Source organism: Podarcis liolepis, assembly GCF_965112155.1.
Source record: "Podarcis liolepis genome assembly, chromosome: 3".
NCBI classification, from domain to species: Eukaryota; Metazoa; Chordata; class Lepidosauria; order Squamata; family Lacertidae; genus Podarcis; species Podarcis liolepis.
The window spans coordinates 116,233,208-116,247,985 of NC_139557.1; the positions used below are offsets into that span (position 1 = coordinate 116,233,208).

Below are 14,778 nucleotides of genomic sequence, written 5' to 3' on the forward strand. Positions count from 1 at the left end.
CATGCAGAAGGTTCATGAAATCAATGGGGCTTGCGGTGAAAATTTCCTTTTAACAAGCATAACTGTCTCTGGTTTGCGCCCAAGGTTCTGAGCAAACCGTGGTGGGAGAGCAGGTCAAGTTCTTACCTGCCCTTCTCGGGAGAATTTAAAAGGCGGTTTGTGTTTGACTACGCTTGTTGCCAGGCGGAGCAGACCTGTAAGACCATCATCTTCTATGTTGCCATCTTGATGGTCAAGGATTTCTCTGCTGTAAAATGCAAATTGAGTGCCTGTCAGCTAAAACAAACACTCTCCTATTGAAAATACGCCCGAAGTGAACTAGCAAATTTAAAGCTTACCTTCGAATGCAATCTGCCAAATGTCTTGCTAAGGCATCTAAATCAAGCAATGTGGTCTAAAGAGAGAGAGAAATGTAGATGTAAATATAAATAAATTGGTGGAATACACTGGTTGGGTTATGCAATAAAAAGGTACTATGTGCAATTTTAGTCTCACTTTTGTACAAAGAAAAGGATTTTTTCCTTTGAAAATAAAGCTATAGGGTAGCATTCAATTTCTTCCTTTTTTAGGTAAACTGCCTTGAGGGTTTTTTTCTCCCTACAATTAATCAGTGTATAAATTTTATGAAATAAATAAATAAATAAATAAATGAGTTGCACCCAGATTCCTGGGCAAGCCTAGTGGAAATTCAGAAATTCTTCCTTTGACCAGCAGGCCTCCGAAACAGCATCACAAGCTTTTGAAATTCCTTTCACGCAACAGAGCTCTGCTGTCTGGCACAGGGAGCTGTTGTGTAAGAAAAGCAAGCCGAAAGCTCTTTTGGACTGGAGAAACTAGTCATGCTGACGTTTGCCAAGAATTTTCTTAAGTAAGTCTTAGGTAAGCCTTTTTTCCCCCCTCTGATACTTAGAATCTTAAGATTTATATTCAACTGGCTGTGCTCAAGCAATGATCAGCTCTGACAAACGCAGCTGAATCCTGCTTGGTTGCAAACCAACAGTGGAGAGACTTATCTGTCTTAAGCTTGCATGTATGAGAAGAAAAAAAGCAAGTTTTGTTTGTCTGAACTAAAAAGCCCAAACTCACTGGCCTTGTGTGTGTTGTGTATATATAGACAGATCCCATTCAGGCTCTTGAAGAAAGCCATTTCTGTCTGAGCGTGCAAAGGAATGGGTCAACAGAACAGCTACAAGGATTGCATTTTTCAGTTCTTGAGGCTTTTAACCCATGCTCCAAGTATAGTCAAACCTGCCTCAGTTTCAAAGGAGCAAGGTTGCAATTGGTGGTGGTGGATTCTTTAATATAAAACCAATGTATATAATATAGAACCAATTGTACCTACCTGACTAGCATCTTTTACATGTATATTATCTATTAGTTTGCACAGCAACCAGAAATATTCCTTACAGCCAGACTGTAAGATAGGTTCTTCTTCATAATCTTCAATCTGAGGAAATAAAAGTTTGTGTTTTGTTTTATCTATTTTGATCCAAAAAAACACATAGAATATGATGAAGGGTCAAAACTAGATGGTGACTATTACTTGATCTATTGGCCTGGAATGCCAAAAGGTAAACAACTGAGAAACTGTTTTACCTTTGCTAATACAAATAGCGAATCAGTGCTTATGTAAACCATGCCAACAAAACAACCTTGGTTTTATAATTATGACCCACCTATTCCAGGACGAGTAACCATAAAAAGTTTACAGCAGCATATACATAGCAGCATATAAGCAGAGGGGTGAAAGGGGAGGGGGGCACGTCAAGGGGAAACTGACTGCATCAACACATTATAAACCTGGCAGTGACATCCACTGGCAGGATAGACAGGGAAGGCAGGTAGAACAGAACTGATCTTACAGAGCTATGTGTAGGTCCACAAGTAAATGTTACAAACTGGAAAACCAGCAAGACATACAGTCTTTTTAACGGCTGATCTAAGCAAAATGCACAAACCATCAAGACTTGGGGGAAGTAGGCAGAGAAAAGCTTGCTCGAACTGTGCATCAATTTAATCGGGAGAAATGTGTTTTATATTTGCTACACAACACAAATGCCATACAAATGAAGCTGCTAAGCTTCTTGTTTGTTTTTGTTGTTGTTTTACCTTGATAGGCTTTAAGGCCTGAGCATCAGGAAGAAACTTGAGCAGCGTTGAAGCAGCCAGTAGCAGAAAAGATCTGTTTATTGAGTCTCCCCCATCCAAACCTGACAACGATAATTTATACAGGCCATTGCAGGACTCGTGACGAACTGCAGTCTGAAATGAAAAGAGATTGCCATAAAATGGAACCCATTTAAATGAAAACTTTTAAAAAATCCTCTTTCCCTCTAGCATACTTATGAAAACTACTTTCAACATGTCTGTTAGTTGCTGGCATTCTGAAACTCATCACTTGTGCTAGTTTTATAGATGAGGGGAAAACCCAAGGCTTCCAACCAAGTGCTGAGAGCTAAAGAATCATGCAAATGGAGCAATTTATACTGAAAATCAATTTGCAACCTTGGTTTTGAAAGCTGAAGAGAACGACTACTTTATACCCTAGATGCACAATGAGGGCATTCAACAGGCTTAGGCAACAATCCTATACACACTAATCTCAGAACAAGTTTTATTAAACTCAGCAGATTTCACTTCTGAGTTCTACCCAACAAAGTCATAAGCAAAGTAGGCCCAATGAAATCAATGGACTTAAGTTAGTCCAGTCAGTGGGTTAATTCTGAGTATGACTTACTTGGCTACAACCCTTTGAGTGGATATGCCTAAGAATATGCTGTTAATTAAAAAAGCAAATGAGATATATGATGTTAAGACCTTTCAACTGAATTTGGCTCAAGGGTTTGTTAATGTAACTAGAATTATGTTTCCCCACCCCTTAGGCTTACCTCAGGAATGAGAAGGGTGAGTTTCTTTAGCCAGTCTTGTAAATTATCACTGTCTGCTAGGCTGGATTTCACCAAAGAGCAGCAGTGAGCCCAGCTCACTAAGAGCCACATTGAATAGTGAGTAACTAAAAAGGAAGAACCACATACAATTGTTATACATCACACACATACAACGCCATTTCATTTATTTAAAGGCTAAGATCGTCACAATATATAAGAACAACAACAGCATCTTATTTCTAAATCTTATACTAAATCCAGATTACACTGCATAAGCTTTCATGGGTCAGCAAGATGCAATTCTGCCTTTAATGAGGTGTGCATGCCCATATATTCCTATTATTTATTTTCCAAAACACTAGACTGCCGAAGGGAAAAATAAGAAAGGCGGAGTCCTCTGAAACAGAGCTTCTGTATACAATATTTGGCATGTGTCTCTGCCTGCCCTGGGTAGAAGGAGGAGACAATCCATCCTTGGGTGATCTCATTGCACTATGCTGAGAATGAAGATTTTGCTTAAGATGGTCAAGCATGGTAAAAGGGTAAGGCACAAAACCAAGAAGAAAGAGGCATTAAGCTAACAGAAGGCCTGATAAGATATATGACACTTCCTAACTGCAAACACATGGACCAAAGCTTGGTGTGTATTTTCCCCTTTCTTCCAAGAAAGCCAGCTCCCAAAGTGTTGAATCCCACTTGACATTTTAGTGCTTGTGGGAAGAACCTGATTGTGCAAAGCCCTCAACATGGTACAGTTACTTAATTATGGAAGCACTAACATCATTACTTCACAAAAGTCTCCACCTACCAACCTCAAGGTCTGGACAGTAAACGAAACACAAAAATCTACTGGAAGAACCGAGCTGCTACAAGAAAGCTTGCAGTTTCAAGTAAAAACAAAAACTCTGAAGTGTGTTGCCACAGCTTTTGCCAATCTGTATACCGCAGGAATACAAAAAACAGCTCCCTTGGCTATACACACACTCTTATTCATCACAGTAAATTGAAACTCAGCATGACACTTATGTTCACATCTGAGCTGCAAGGCTGGCCTTCACAAAATTGAGGTATTCATGCCTTCTTGATGGAACTAGCCTAGGAGTTCTTTCCAAGCCTCTTTGGAGCCAATTATTGTTCTCTCCTCCACAGAGCATAGAGAAAACATACAGCAGAAGCCCTTGTCAGGTCAGATAAAGTATCAGGTGAACAAAGATGGCTCTGACACCCTACTATTCCTTGCTCACTATCCAAAGCGAGGGAAAGAAAAATGTTGTGGTCAGCTGCTTGTCCGTGCAACAGTAACACACACCTCAATTTTGCTGCTGCTTCAAAGCAGGCAGGTCTGGAACTGCAGAACACTCCAGACACTGAAGAAGAGCAAGCATGAAGTCACATGAACAACCCTGACACTAAAGCAAGTGGGAGGAGCAGTCCACTCCTGGATAATCTCCATCTTTTAAGTTTCCTAATGGTGCATAATGCTCTATTCTGTGAGCTTTGCTTTCAAATTAATTTCCCCCCTCCACTCCTTTCCATATAGGAGGTTAGAAACCAGAACTAAGTTTGCCTTGAGAAGTGACATGGCTTTTAGATTACAAGCCTGAGGGCAGGTACTGTATTACTTCCTGATTTTATAAGCTGTTCTGGGCTTCTTTTCAGGCTAAAGAGCAGAGGAAAAAATGTTTAAATAAAATAAACTGGAAAGTGCTCGAAACACAGCAGCTTCACTGCTCAAGTCTAATAAATGCTCTCCATAGCAAAGGTTTGTTGGTCAGCTCTACTGCATGGGGAAATTTTGTCTGCAATCCATTACTCATGATGACATGACATATACAATTAGCTATGAATCAGGAAAAAAGATTTTCAAGAATGAAACTGTTATTGGTTTAGTAACCTTCCTGTCTTCATTTATTCACTAACCTTCATGTCTTGACCTATGATCAGCTTGAGCTTTCAATACCCTGTATAGGAAGAAAATCAAGTCAATAAGATCTTTGTGCAAAACTCTATTTAAAAAAACAACCCTTCTGCACAAATCAAGCAATGAAAAGTGATATTTCTTTTCACTCCTCAAAATATCACTCATTTGTTCTCAGTGGATTATTAAAATATTAAAATACAATTTAGTTTGGAGGGCTTTGTGTTCTGCTCCTAATTTTTCCCCAGGATGCTTTGTGCAATGAGACCAGCAGAGAACAAACTAAAATGCGGAATTTTTCATAACTATGCAAATGCAGGAACTAACTTAAATGCAGTAGTATTTCTAACATTCAATGAGGGGAAAGGGGGCATTAACTGAGGGCAAAGCAGAGAGGTCACACTGTGTGGCACCTTGTGCCAAGTTAGGAACGGCTGCTGGGAATAGACCTGATTTAGGCCCCCTGAGATACTCAAGAGATACTCATGACAGGCAGATTCCTAACTTGGTGTGGGCTGCAACTCCCCTGAGGTCAGCTTACTTCTCCTTGGAGAAATATATTTAGCATGTCTGGAAAATAGGCGACCTGCTGCATCCTGTGCCAGCAATGAGGGCTGTGGGAACTGCCAGGACTCACACCAACAGGGATCAGGGCAAATGGAAAAGCCAAACCAAGTGTCTTCAGCAACCAGAATGATGCCCAACACCAATGCAGAATAGTGGTTACAACCTTCTTTCAATCTCTCGAGGCCTCTGGGCCATAATCGGGTCTTCTTTGGGCACCAAGTAACAACCAAGGGAGCACACGCAGTTGCTCACTTTTCCTTCAGCTCTTGAGGACTGGTTTGCGGCTCAAGTTTGCAAAATACTGAACAGAAAAGACGCTTTAAAGAAAACCTAAACAGCTTCGTCTATTTGTAACGTCATAATCCTTTCTGAAACTGGGAAATCAGTATGATGCTTTAATGCAAATATGTATACTATAAATCTTACCAAAGATATTAAAAAAAGGTTATTGTACCTAGGCGCCAGGTTGTCATACGTATAGGCAACACACATAAGTCGCTGTATCAAACTGGTTCCCTGGACAAGTACAAGAAATACCTTTAAAAAAATTGAAGCCAAAAGAAAACAGTTAATGCAACTGCTATCTTAATATATAACATATTTCTTATGCTTTAAATCAAATCAGAAAAATAAATATGCTGACTCTATGTATTGGAGTGATAAGCAAGATACCCTGAACTTCAGCCAGCCATCCAAGTACATTCGAATTTCCTATGTCTTAAAGTATTTTCTAATCTGACTGGCAGTTGCCATCACATGCTGCCTCACCCGTTTTTGTTTGTTTGTTTATTTACAGGAGATGCTTGGGATTGAAGATGGGATCTTTGGCACGCAAAGAGTGGGAGAAACCATAGTATTTGGACTGCTGGATAGTGACAAGGAAGGAAAATGTTTTGGGGGGAGAGATTTCAGACTGTACTGAAGTACTAACAAAAATCTCTCTTTTATTCTCTAAGTACGCAGTCTACAAACAAGTGGATTCTGTCTGTATGCCTGTGTCTGCATGCACACAATGTCTTTCTTAAGTCTTTGGCAATGGAAGCCACATAGCCGAAGGATCCAAGACTGAAAGATCCAGTATGCATCGGGATAAGTCAAGTACAAAAAAGTTTATGTTGAAATTCCTTGTTCGTTTCTCACCTCTGTCAAGCGAGGTATATGCAGGCCCTTTGTGTGGTCTCCCGCAGTCTTGCGTGATTTCCCTGGCCAAGTTCTCTTCCTGTGGCTCTCTGCTACTCCAGACCAGGCAAAGACATCGTGATAAGCCAAATCCAGATCAGAAGGATCTACCGCAAACTGGCATATCAACTTCAGCAAGCACGCAAGGCAGTCTAGTAGCCACTGAAAATAAGAAAAGTCTGATTAGCTTGGCTTTCCTTTGCAATTTGTTCAGCTAACAGCAGGACATTTTAAAAGCAGAGCTACAGGAACACTGTAGAAATTCCCACGGCTCAAAGAGCCCCATACGCACTGCAGATCATAAAGCCCCGATAACTTCGGAAAAGGACTCTGAAAACATACTCCATAGGCAGAAAACGGCTGACATACAAGCTTCCAAAAGCACGCCTATGCAATGGTAACCCATATTATGATTAAGAATCAGGCATGCCACCTACCACAGTCCATGATTCCTGCTCTTTAGGCTCTAGAATCCCAGAGTTAAAGATTTCCAGGAGCTGCTGAAGCCCTCCAGAAGCAACAAACTACAAGCAGAATAAAAAAGTAGCATTAAGAGCAAACGAAAACCCCAAACAACTTTGGTCGCAGGATACAAGTATATTTGTGTACATTACTGAGCAACTTTTTATTGACTCAAGAAAAAGAGTTGTTTCCTTTTAGTTTTACATGCTTTCAAAACTGCAATCCCACATTTGGTGTCTAAAATGGAAGCAGACCAGGATCTCTGCTATCTTGCTCTACTACCTTATTCTCTGTTAACTTGTAAAATACTCTACTGATAGGATCATTCACATAATACTTTCACATCACGGTTTCAGCAAGCAAGATGCTTGTTTGCAGCAAGCTAGACCTTTCTCTTAAAATTGTGCCTTCACTTATGCAAGTTCTGAAATGTCACACTACCATCAACAGAATAAAGATCATACATACAATCACTGGAATAGCTTTCAATAGTAGTATCAAACCTTGCAGCTCCATGTGTTTTTACTGTTTTCTATTTGATCTTCACTCGAGTCATCAGAATCTGGATACAGATCACTGTAACTTCCCTAAAGTTAATGACAAGAACATTAGTATTACAAAAAGATACACAGATTATAAAAGGCACTTCATGCTATGCATAGGAAAAAGAATGACACTACCGTGGATTCTCGCCTTATTCTTCTGTTGGGTTTTCCAAGAGCTTCAATTATTTCAAGGGCATACAAAAGTTTATGGGCACTTTTTATTCGCAAAAGATCTTTCCAGTTGAACCCATCATTACCCTTTTAAAAAAGACAGAAGAGTATAACTTGTAAGTGAAGAAATAACACCAGCACATCAGGTTAGAAACGATGAGCAGGAATTTGGATATAAGGTTTATTAACTATTCAGACTGAAAACTACTGATGTGGACAACATGAAACAAAGGTTCTTGGGTTGTGGTTTGGGGGGCGCTGGTGGGTTCTGGTTTTTGACCCTGAAGCAAAAGTGAAATCAAAAGAGGAAAATGCTGAAATTTATTCCATAAAACGTATTAACTGCTTGATTGTAATTAAAAAAAAACAAAACCTCAAAGCGGTGGTAGTTTCTTTGTGGTTTCTACAGAAGAAGCAACCTGTTTTCAGTTTACTTTAAAAAAAAAAAAATTAAACTGAAACATAGCTTGTGTCTTCCGCAGTCTTGCAGGGAAAACTTCAAAGAAATACTCCACTATGTCCAGGGTTCTCCCCTACTCACACATACATTAGATCAGGCAATAGAGAACAACTTTCAAATATCCTCTCACATGGTGGCTGAGAGGTAAGAAAATACAGAGCTTTTACAGTAACTCAAAGAGAGGTATGTACAGTTCGGTGCGAGTGTTGCTATAATAAATCAGCACAACCACCAAAACGTAAAACTGCCTTCACCTGCTATCCCAGGAATGTATTGCCAGTGGATCAATAGGAGCACTCAGCCATCGTTTCCTATAGCCTTTCTAGTACAATTTCACTGAGCTTTAAAACCCCAAGCTGCTTTGGCCTGTACGCATTTGTGAATGCTCTTGCACTTCTGGCATTTATAGTGTTAATATCTGGGTCAGAAGAATTCACCATGCATGATACCATGTAAGCGCAACAGGAATCTCTGGTGCACTACCATCCAGGTACCTGAAGCCACACCATAGATGAACATGCCAATTCAAATGAATGAACACGCCAATTCAAATGAATGAACATGCCAATTCAAATGAATTTACACTTGAGCTGTTGTGACCACGCCAACAAAGCCAACCCTCTCCTAGACGTGCTTCTGATACTTTTCGTGCCAATACCATTCAACTGGCATTGCCAGAGATGGCACACCAACTGTCATGGGCATTGGAACACGTGACACCAAAATGCCACAAAAACAGAATGAATGAAGACACCATAAGAGGCTACCAGCATCATGTGTTGACAGATGCAAATATTTAAGGAGTGATGCTTCACTCACCTGTTCATCAGAAATATTTTGAAATGCCTGAAGCATATTGGGACATGTAGGCAGAAGCATCAACAACTCCCAAACTCGCCTGGAAAGGTTTTCTGCATGAAGATGAAGTTCTTCACATTTTACACTCTGTGAACAAGCATACAAAAGATCTCATGTTAAGTCATAATTAATTCAACTTAACTGAATCATGGGATATTTACAACCAAAGATGTAGGGCTACATTCATTCATAACGCTATACCATAGCTTGAGAAGGGGGGTGGTCTGTGTGTGAGGGAGAGCTGAGAAAAGTAAGGATGAGGATGGAGGAAAAGAAGGTGGTGAAAATGGGGGTGCAAAGGGGGTTGCAAAAAAGGAGAGGAGGCATGGATAAGGGGGTGAAGGTGAAAACAGGTGCAAAGCCAAGGTTACTGAATGAAAATGAGGCTTCAAAAATGGGGCTGGGAAGGTGAATAGGGAAGGTGAATAGGGAGCTTAATTGTTGCATGGGGTGGGGAGGTTAATGTGGGGAGAATGGCAGGGGGTTGGTGAGTGTAGCAAGTAGGCACAGCCCATAGTCCATAAGAATTTGATTAAAATTACCGTATTTTTCGCTCCATAAGACGCACTTTTTCCCTCCTAAAAAGTAAGGGGAAATGTGTGTGCGTCTTATGGAGTGAATGCAGGCAGGAGGCTCTGCTCAGCGCTCCCTTTAAAGAGCCGTGTGGAGCGTGTGCGCGGCTTTTGGGGGCTTTTCCCCGAGGAGGGAGAAGGGCAGCCCCTCAGTCCCTTCCCCCACCTCCCGAAAAAGCCCCCAAGAGCCGCACTCCCTTTAAAAAGCATGTGTGCAGCTCTTGGGGGCTTCTCCCTCCTTGGGGAAAAGCCTGCAAGCGCCGCACGCACGCTCCATGTGGCTCGTGAAAGGGAGCGCTGAGCAGAGCCTGGGGTACATACGGGCTCTGCTCAGCGCTCCCTTTAAATAATATATTTTTTCTTGCATTCCCCCTCTAAAAACTAGGTGCGTTTATGGTCAGGTGTGTCTTATGGAGAGAAAAATATGGTACCTCGCTATCTTCCATAGCCACTTCAGCAGGAGGAGGTTTAAAGGAGGCAAGCATCTCCAGCAAATCAAACAGGGTGGTCAGATGAGGTTCTTGCAGGAGTAAGAGCATCGGAATGTTGTCCTTCTGAGGAGGTGGTAAGCAGGATGCGGGAAGCTGGACGCCTTCTCCCTTTCGCTCTCTCCGTGGAGCTCCCAAGGACACAAACACCATCTTGGAATAACAAACAGGGATTTACTTGTAAGAAGAAGCACTTACTGTAATCAGCATTTGCGTAAGGCAGATTTTCAAAGACAACTGGCATCCCACCCACCCATCTGTAATGTGCACGAAGCGGTTTCAAGCACCCTATCAAATGCCTCCTGTAGCCGAAGACGAAATGCACAAAACAGTCACCTGGCAAGGAACAAGTCCGTACGCCAGAGAGAGTCCTTAACGGCAATGATCTTAAAAGTGGTACTGTAAAGAATAATACAGCCACAAGAGAAGAAACAGTGGAAAGTGGTTTTTTTATTATTAAAATGATCAACTAAAAGCGTAACAGTGCCACTGAGAAAGATGAAGTGGGTTGCGGCCCACCAACCCTGCAGTCTTAACAAAGTTAATATGTATGACAATATTATAATACTTCCCTAGGGAAAGACATCTGGTGGTCTAAAAGGGTCTCTGCTCCTCCTTCGGATATAGGTGGCCAATAACATTTAAACCTTACTTAAGACCTCAAGGGAAGATACAACCCCCTCCTCAGTGCCCACATCTTGAAAACATGGGATAAAATTGCTTGCATCTTTTAAGTACTATGTTCATAATTACCTTACATCAAAGCATGCCTTTCCCCCTCAAGGCAACCAAGTAGCAGCAATGCTCACTGCTGTATGAAGAACATTTCTATTTTACATGTGCATTAGCTGGAGTAGGAAACTAAATAGACTGCAACATTCCCCTGCTGTCTGCTTTAGATTTTAGGTTTCCCGAGACCTGTCTCTTGTTTTTGCTTATGAAACTCTGCATACCAGCATGTACATCAATGTTACTGTGGAAATGAAAACCGTTACCATGTGACAATGCAAAATGTTGTAAAATGACCTCTTTGATATGTTTGTCACTACCTGCATATCTTTAAAACCCAATTCATGAAGAGTTTTTTCATCGTAGTCCGTTGTTAGTTCATGTCCAGAAGAGATCATTCTCACAGGCCCCATGAGGCCACCTAAAGAAACAACACAACTTGCTTCACTATTTGATCATTGAAAAAAAGAAAATCAATGGGGGGGTTGATTTGGTTTTTATCTGAAATCAGCCCTTATGTTGGTGTTCATTCATGCAGGTCTGGACTGGGCTCATTTCCTTTATCAACACAGATCATTATTACTATTATTATTATACTACATAATAATAATAATATACTAATTTGGATGAAATATTTAAGAAAAACTAGCATTTGTAGAAGAAAAGCTAACCTTGTATGAACATTAAATTCTGTTAAAATCGAAGGAGAAACAAGGCCATCCACACTACTATTTCCCTTAGTTGTCTTTACTTCAGAAGTACTCTAAATGAGGGGCAAAGAAGCCAGGCTGAAGTTATGTCAACATGCTTTAAATCATACCCGGAAAATCTCCTTTCCGACTGCTTTGGCCAAACTCCTGCAGCTGAGCCTGTTGGTTTAGCTGCTCTTTCTGCAAATTCTCGTACCAATGTGTAACTTCGGCTCTCAGATCGGCTACCTGATCACTCGGATACATTTCAATTGTCATCTGAAACATAACCAATTTGTTTAGCTGAGAATGGCGGGAAAGCAGGGACATAATACAATGATCTTTCGGAAAACAACTAGCTAGACTGTACCTTGTCAGGAAGCCCAGCTGGCTGGCAAACAATTCTGAGAGGCAATGACTGTTTGTCACTCAAGGCTTTTAAATGGCTGCTGATGCCAGTGCCCTCAATTTGCCACTGTCTCAGATGATAAGCAAACCTGAGAAAAGAAATAATATTTATCATATAAAAAGGAAATTCACTGGCAATTTGCCAGTGTGGTGTAGTGGTTAAGAGCAGTGGACTCGTAATCTGGTGAGATGTTCAAAAGAAAAGGATATTTACCATATGTTTGGCAGTGCCCAAACACTGATTTTAATAGAAAAAAAATATCACTGGTTGTGAACTCTCTAGAGCCCCTTTAACAATTTTATTTTGTTTTCACAAAAGAATTATTTTGATGAAGATACCAAAATAATAGTGCACTTACTAACAGCAGCCCATATGACTGTATGTGACAACTGGGAAAAAGATAAACCACCATTAAATTCTATGAGGCTAGTGCAAGCACCCTGTGTGATCCCATGAATATCATTAAACAGCAACTTTTATTAAATAAAATTACTATGGACATAGTTTACCTTCTCCGAAAAGCTTCTAAATGAGTCTTAAGCATCAGAAGTCCTCGTTCAATAATGGTGAGGCTGGAGTGAGAATCTTGCTCAAGATTACTGGATGCTATCATTAGGCTTTCCATGCACTTGCTAATAAATTCTTGCTCTTTCTCCAGACCCGTTTTACCTAAAATATGATTTACAAGAAACATTCCGTAAGCATAATGAAACTTTTATGTCCCCCTAAGAAAAAGAGAGTTGAAGTACGGTATCACTGATACACAACATCGGACTGAGCAATGCGCAGCATCTTAAACTGAATTATATCATACCATTAATATAATAGGAGTTAATATACTGTATAGCTGCACGGCTCACATCTCCAGACTGTGCTCTTAAAGCAATACCCCAGAACTGGTCCATGCCACACAACTGCAAAAAAAGTGAGAAACTGGGTTATTTCTTTTATACAAATGACCACCCAATCATTATCATGTCAATGCTGTGCTGTACAATATCATGTATCATCTATGTATTTTTCACAATACAGGCAACCCCCACCCCCCGTTTTAGGAGCGACCAATATGTACCGTATTTTTCGCCCTATAGGATGCACTTTTCCCCCTCCAAAAATGAAGGGGAAATGTGTGTGCTTCCTATGGGGTGAATGCAGGCTTCAGGAAGCTATCCGCAAGCCTTGGGAGTTCCCGCCGGGCTCCCTAGGCTTGAGGATAGCAGCCTGCACCCCGCGCCTGGGGGGGAATTTTTTTTTCTTTATTCCCCCCCCCCCAAAAAAAACTAGGTGCGCCCTATGGGCCGGTGCGCCCTGTAGGGCGAAAAATACGGTATGTGATCGCGCACAACACTGAACCCGGAAGTGACCTGGAAACGTCATAGAAGACATCACCAAAAGGGTGGAGAAGGCTGTTTCGATTGCATGCAATTTCACAGACCACAATCCCCACACAAATTGGGGGTTGCCAGTACCGGTTAACAGAGGTGCTTTCTGTCTGTCCCCTTGCCCCAACTTATTGATGTACTGGTCAGACATATTTGGAAGTAATGCTAAACTATGTTTTGTGATCTATGAAAGACTCTGGGCGACTCCTCCTCTAATACGGCTGTGCAGAGAAGAAGGTTAAAAACTGAAAGTTTCCTCATTGCAGTTTGGAATTATGTCAAAACCCATGCAGAGTGAGGTTAGTTTTAAGTTATGGTTCAACTTCCTTAGCAGCTCCACTTCCCCCTTTTCAGAATCCTTGGCTTCAATTAATAGGACTGAGCAAAAGAAAAATCCCAAATCAACTGGGCAGCTTTCCAAAAACTGATTTCCACCCTGTTTTCATGCAAAGGTCAATAATAATCATCTAACTTCCCACCCACATTTCAACTCTTTTCATAGGCAAGATACAACTTCAGTCAGTTCCATACTAAACGTATACAAACTGCTTTCTTCCAAGGAGAAACAGCATCCTTAGTCCTCAAGAGACATAATTCCTATCTCAGTATCTCTGATAGTTACAACTCCCTTGTCAGATAAGCTGCTGCTTATTATTTACAGAACAGGAAGTCTTAACACAGGAACACAGAAAGGTCAAACTGCATTTGCTAAATCGCACCACTCAGCAAATATTCACTAAGTACACTAAATATATCTTGTGAAGAACTGAAGAGTTATGTAAAACTTTGAAAGGGAAAACAGCGATGTAATACTCTCGCTTACCTCTGAGTTTGAACCGCCATCATATGCACTAGTAGCCAATCGAGCCAAGTTACATAAATGCTGAAACAAGTTTAATCCAGTCATACTAATGGTTTCGGGCTTTAGCTGAGGCATCTAAATAAAATAAAAGCATGTTTTGCTTCCATCAACATCAGCCTTGTTTTCAAAGAGGAAAGTTAATAGGTTTTGTATGTAAGAAGCTATTTCCCTTCTACCTTTTCTAAAAAAAGATGCTTGTAGGTTTCCATTCCCATGGCATGCTGGTCCTTGCTTCGCACTTGATTTAAGAACCAGTGCAGAGCATCGTCATAGCACTCCGAATCTTCTACTAAACAGTGCCATAGTATGTCTACTTGCTCCAGACTCAACCCTAGAGATTCAAAGCAACATATGACAACATCCTGGTAAAAGACAGCTAATTTCTTTCCCCAAAAGTCCTCCCCACAGTAAACACAGCAGGGCAGCCTGATCCGACGCATGCCTGTCTGCTGGTTTGACCTTTATCATTGACAGAATTGAAACAGCACCTTCAGTCTCTCAAATCACACCAATCCGGAAGAGCCCTAAAAGCGCTAAAGGGCTACACAGCTTGGCTTCTCATACTTATTAAATGGTAGAACTCTAGAGCTGGAAGGGAA

The 14,778-nt window shown here is 41.0% G+C and overlaps 1 protein-coding gene across 2 annotated transcripts in view; it reads right to left on the minus strand.

Moving 5' to 3' along the window:
* The window catches only part of USP34 (ubiquitin specific peptidase 34), a 105,865-nt gene that overhangs the window by 38,032 nt on the left and 53,055 nt on the right, over positions 1-14,778 (minus strand). For both annotated transcript variants that reach the window (XM_083493956.1, XM_083493957.1), the window contains 20 exons: positions 14,356-14,510; positions 14,141-14,254; positions 12,750-12,849; positions 12,445-12,604; positions 11,897-12,023; positions 11,658-11,805; positions 11,158-11,258; positions 10,052-10,261; positions 9,010-9,135; positions 7,695-7,817; positions 7,518-7,601; positions 6,990-7,076; positions 6,514-6,714; positions 5,828-5,910; positions 4,809-4,849; positions 2,889-3,013; positions 2,110-2,262; positions 1,343-1,447; positions 339-394; positions 127-247 (listed from right to left, as the gene is read on the minus strand). In XM_083493956.1, coding sequence (XP_083350082.1) covers positions 127-247; positions 339-394; positions 1,343-1,447; positions 2,110-2,262; positions 2,889-3,013; positions 4,809-4,849; positions 5,828-5,910; positions 6,514-6,714; positions 6,990-7,076; positions 7,518-7,601; positions 7,695-7,817; positions 9,010-9,135; positions 10,052-10,261; positions 11,158-11,258; positions 11,658-11,805; positions 11,897-12,023; positions 12,445-12,604; positions 12,750-12,849; positions 14,141-14,254; positions 14,356-14,510 — 2,420 coding nt within the window. The remainder of the gene's footprint in view (positions 1-126; positions 248-338; positions 395-1,342; positions 1,448-2,109; positions 2,263-2,888; positions 3,014-4,808; positions 4,850-5,827; positions 5,911-6,513; positions 6,715-6,989; positions 7,077-7,517; positions 7,602-7,694; positions 7,818-9,009; positions 9,136-10,051; positions 10,262-11,157; positions 11,259-11,657; positions 11,806-11,896; positions 12,024-12,444; positions 12,605-12,749; positions 12,850-14,140; positions 14,255-14,355; positions 14,511-14,778) is intronic.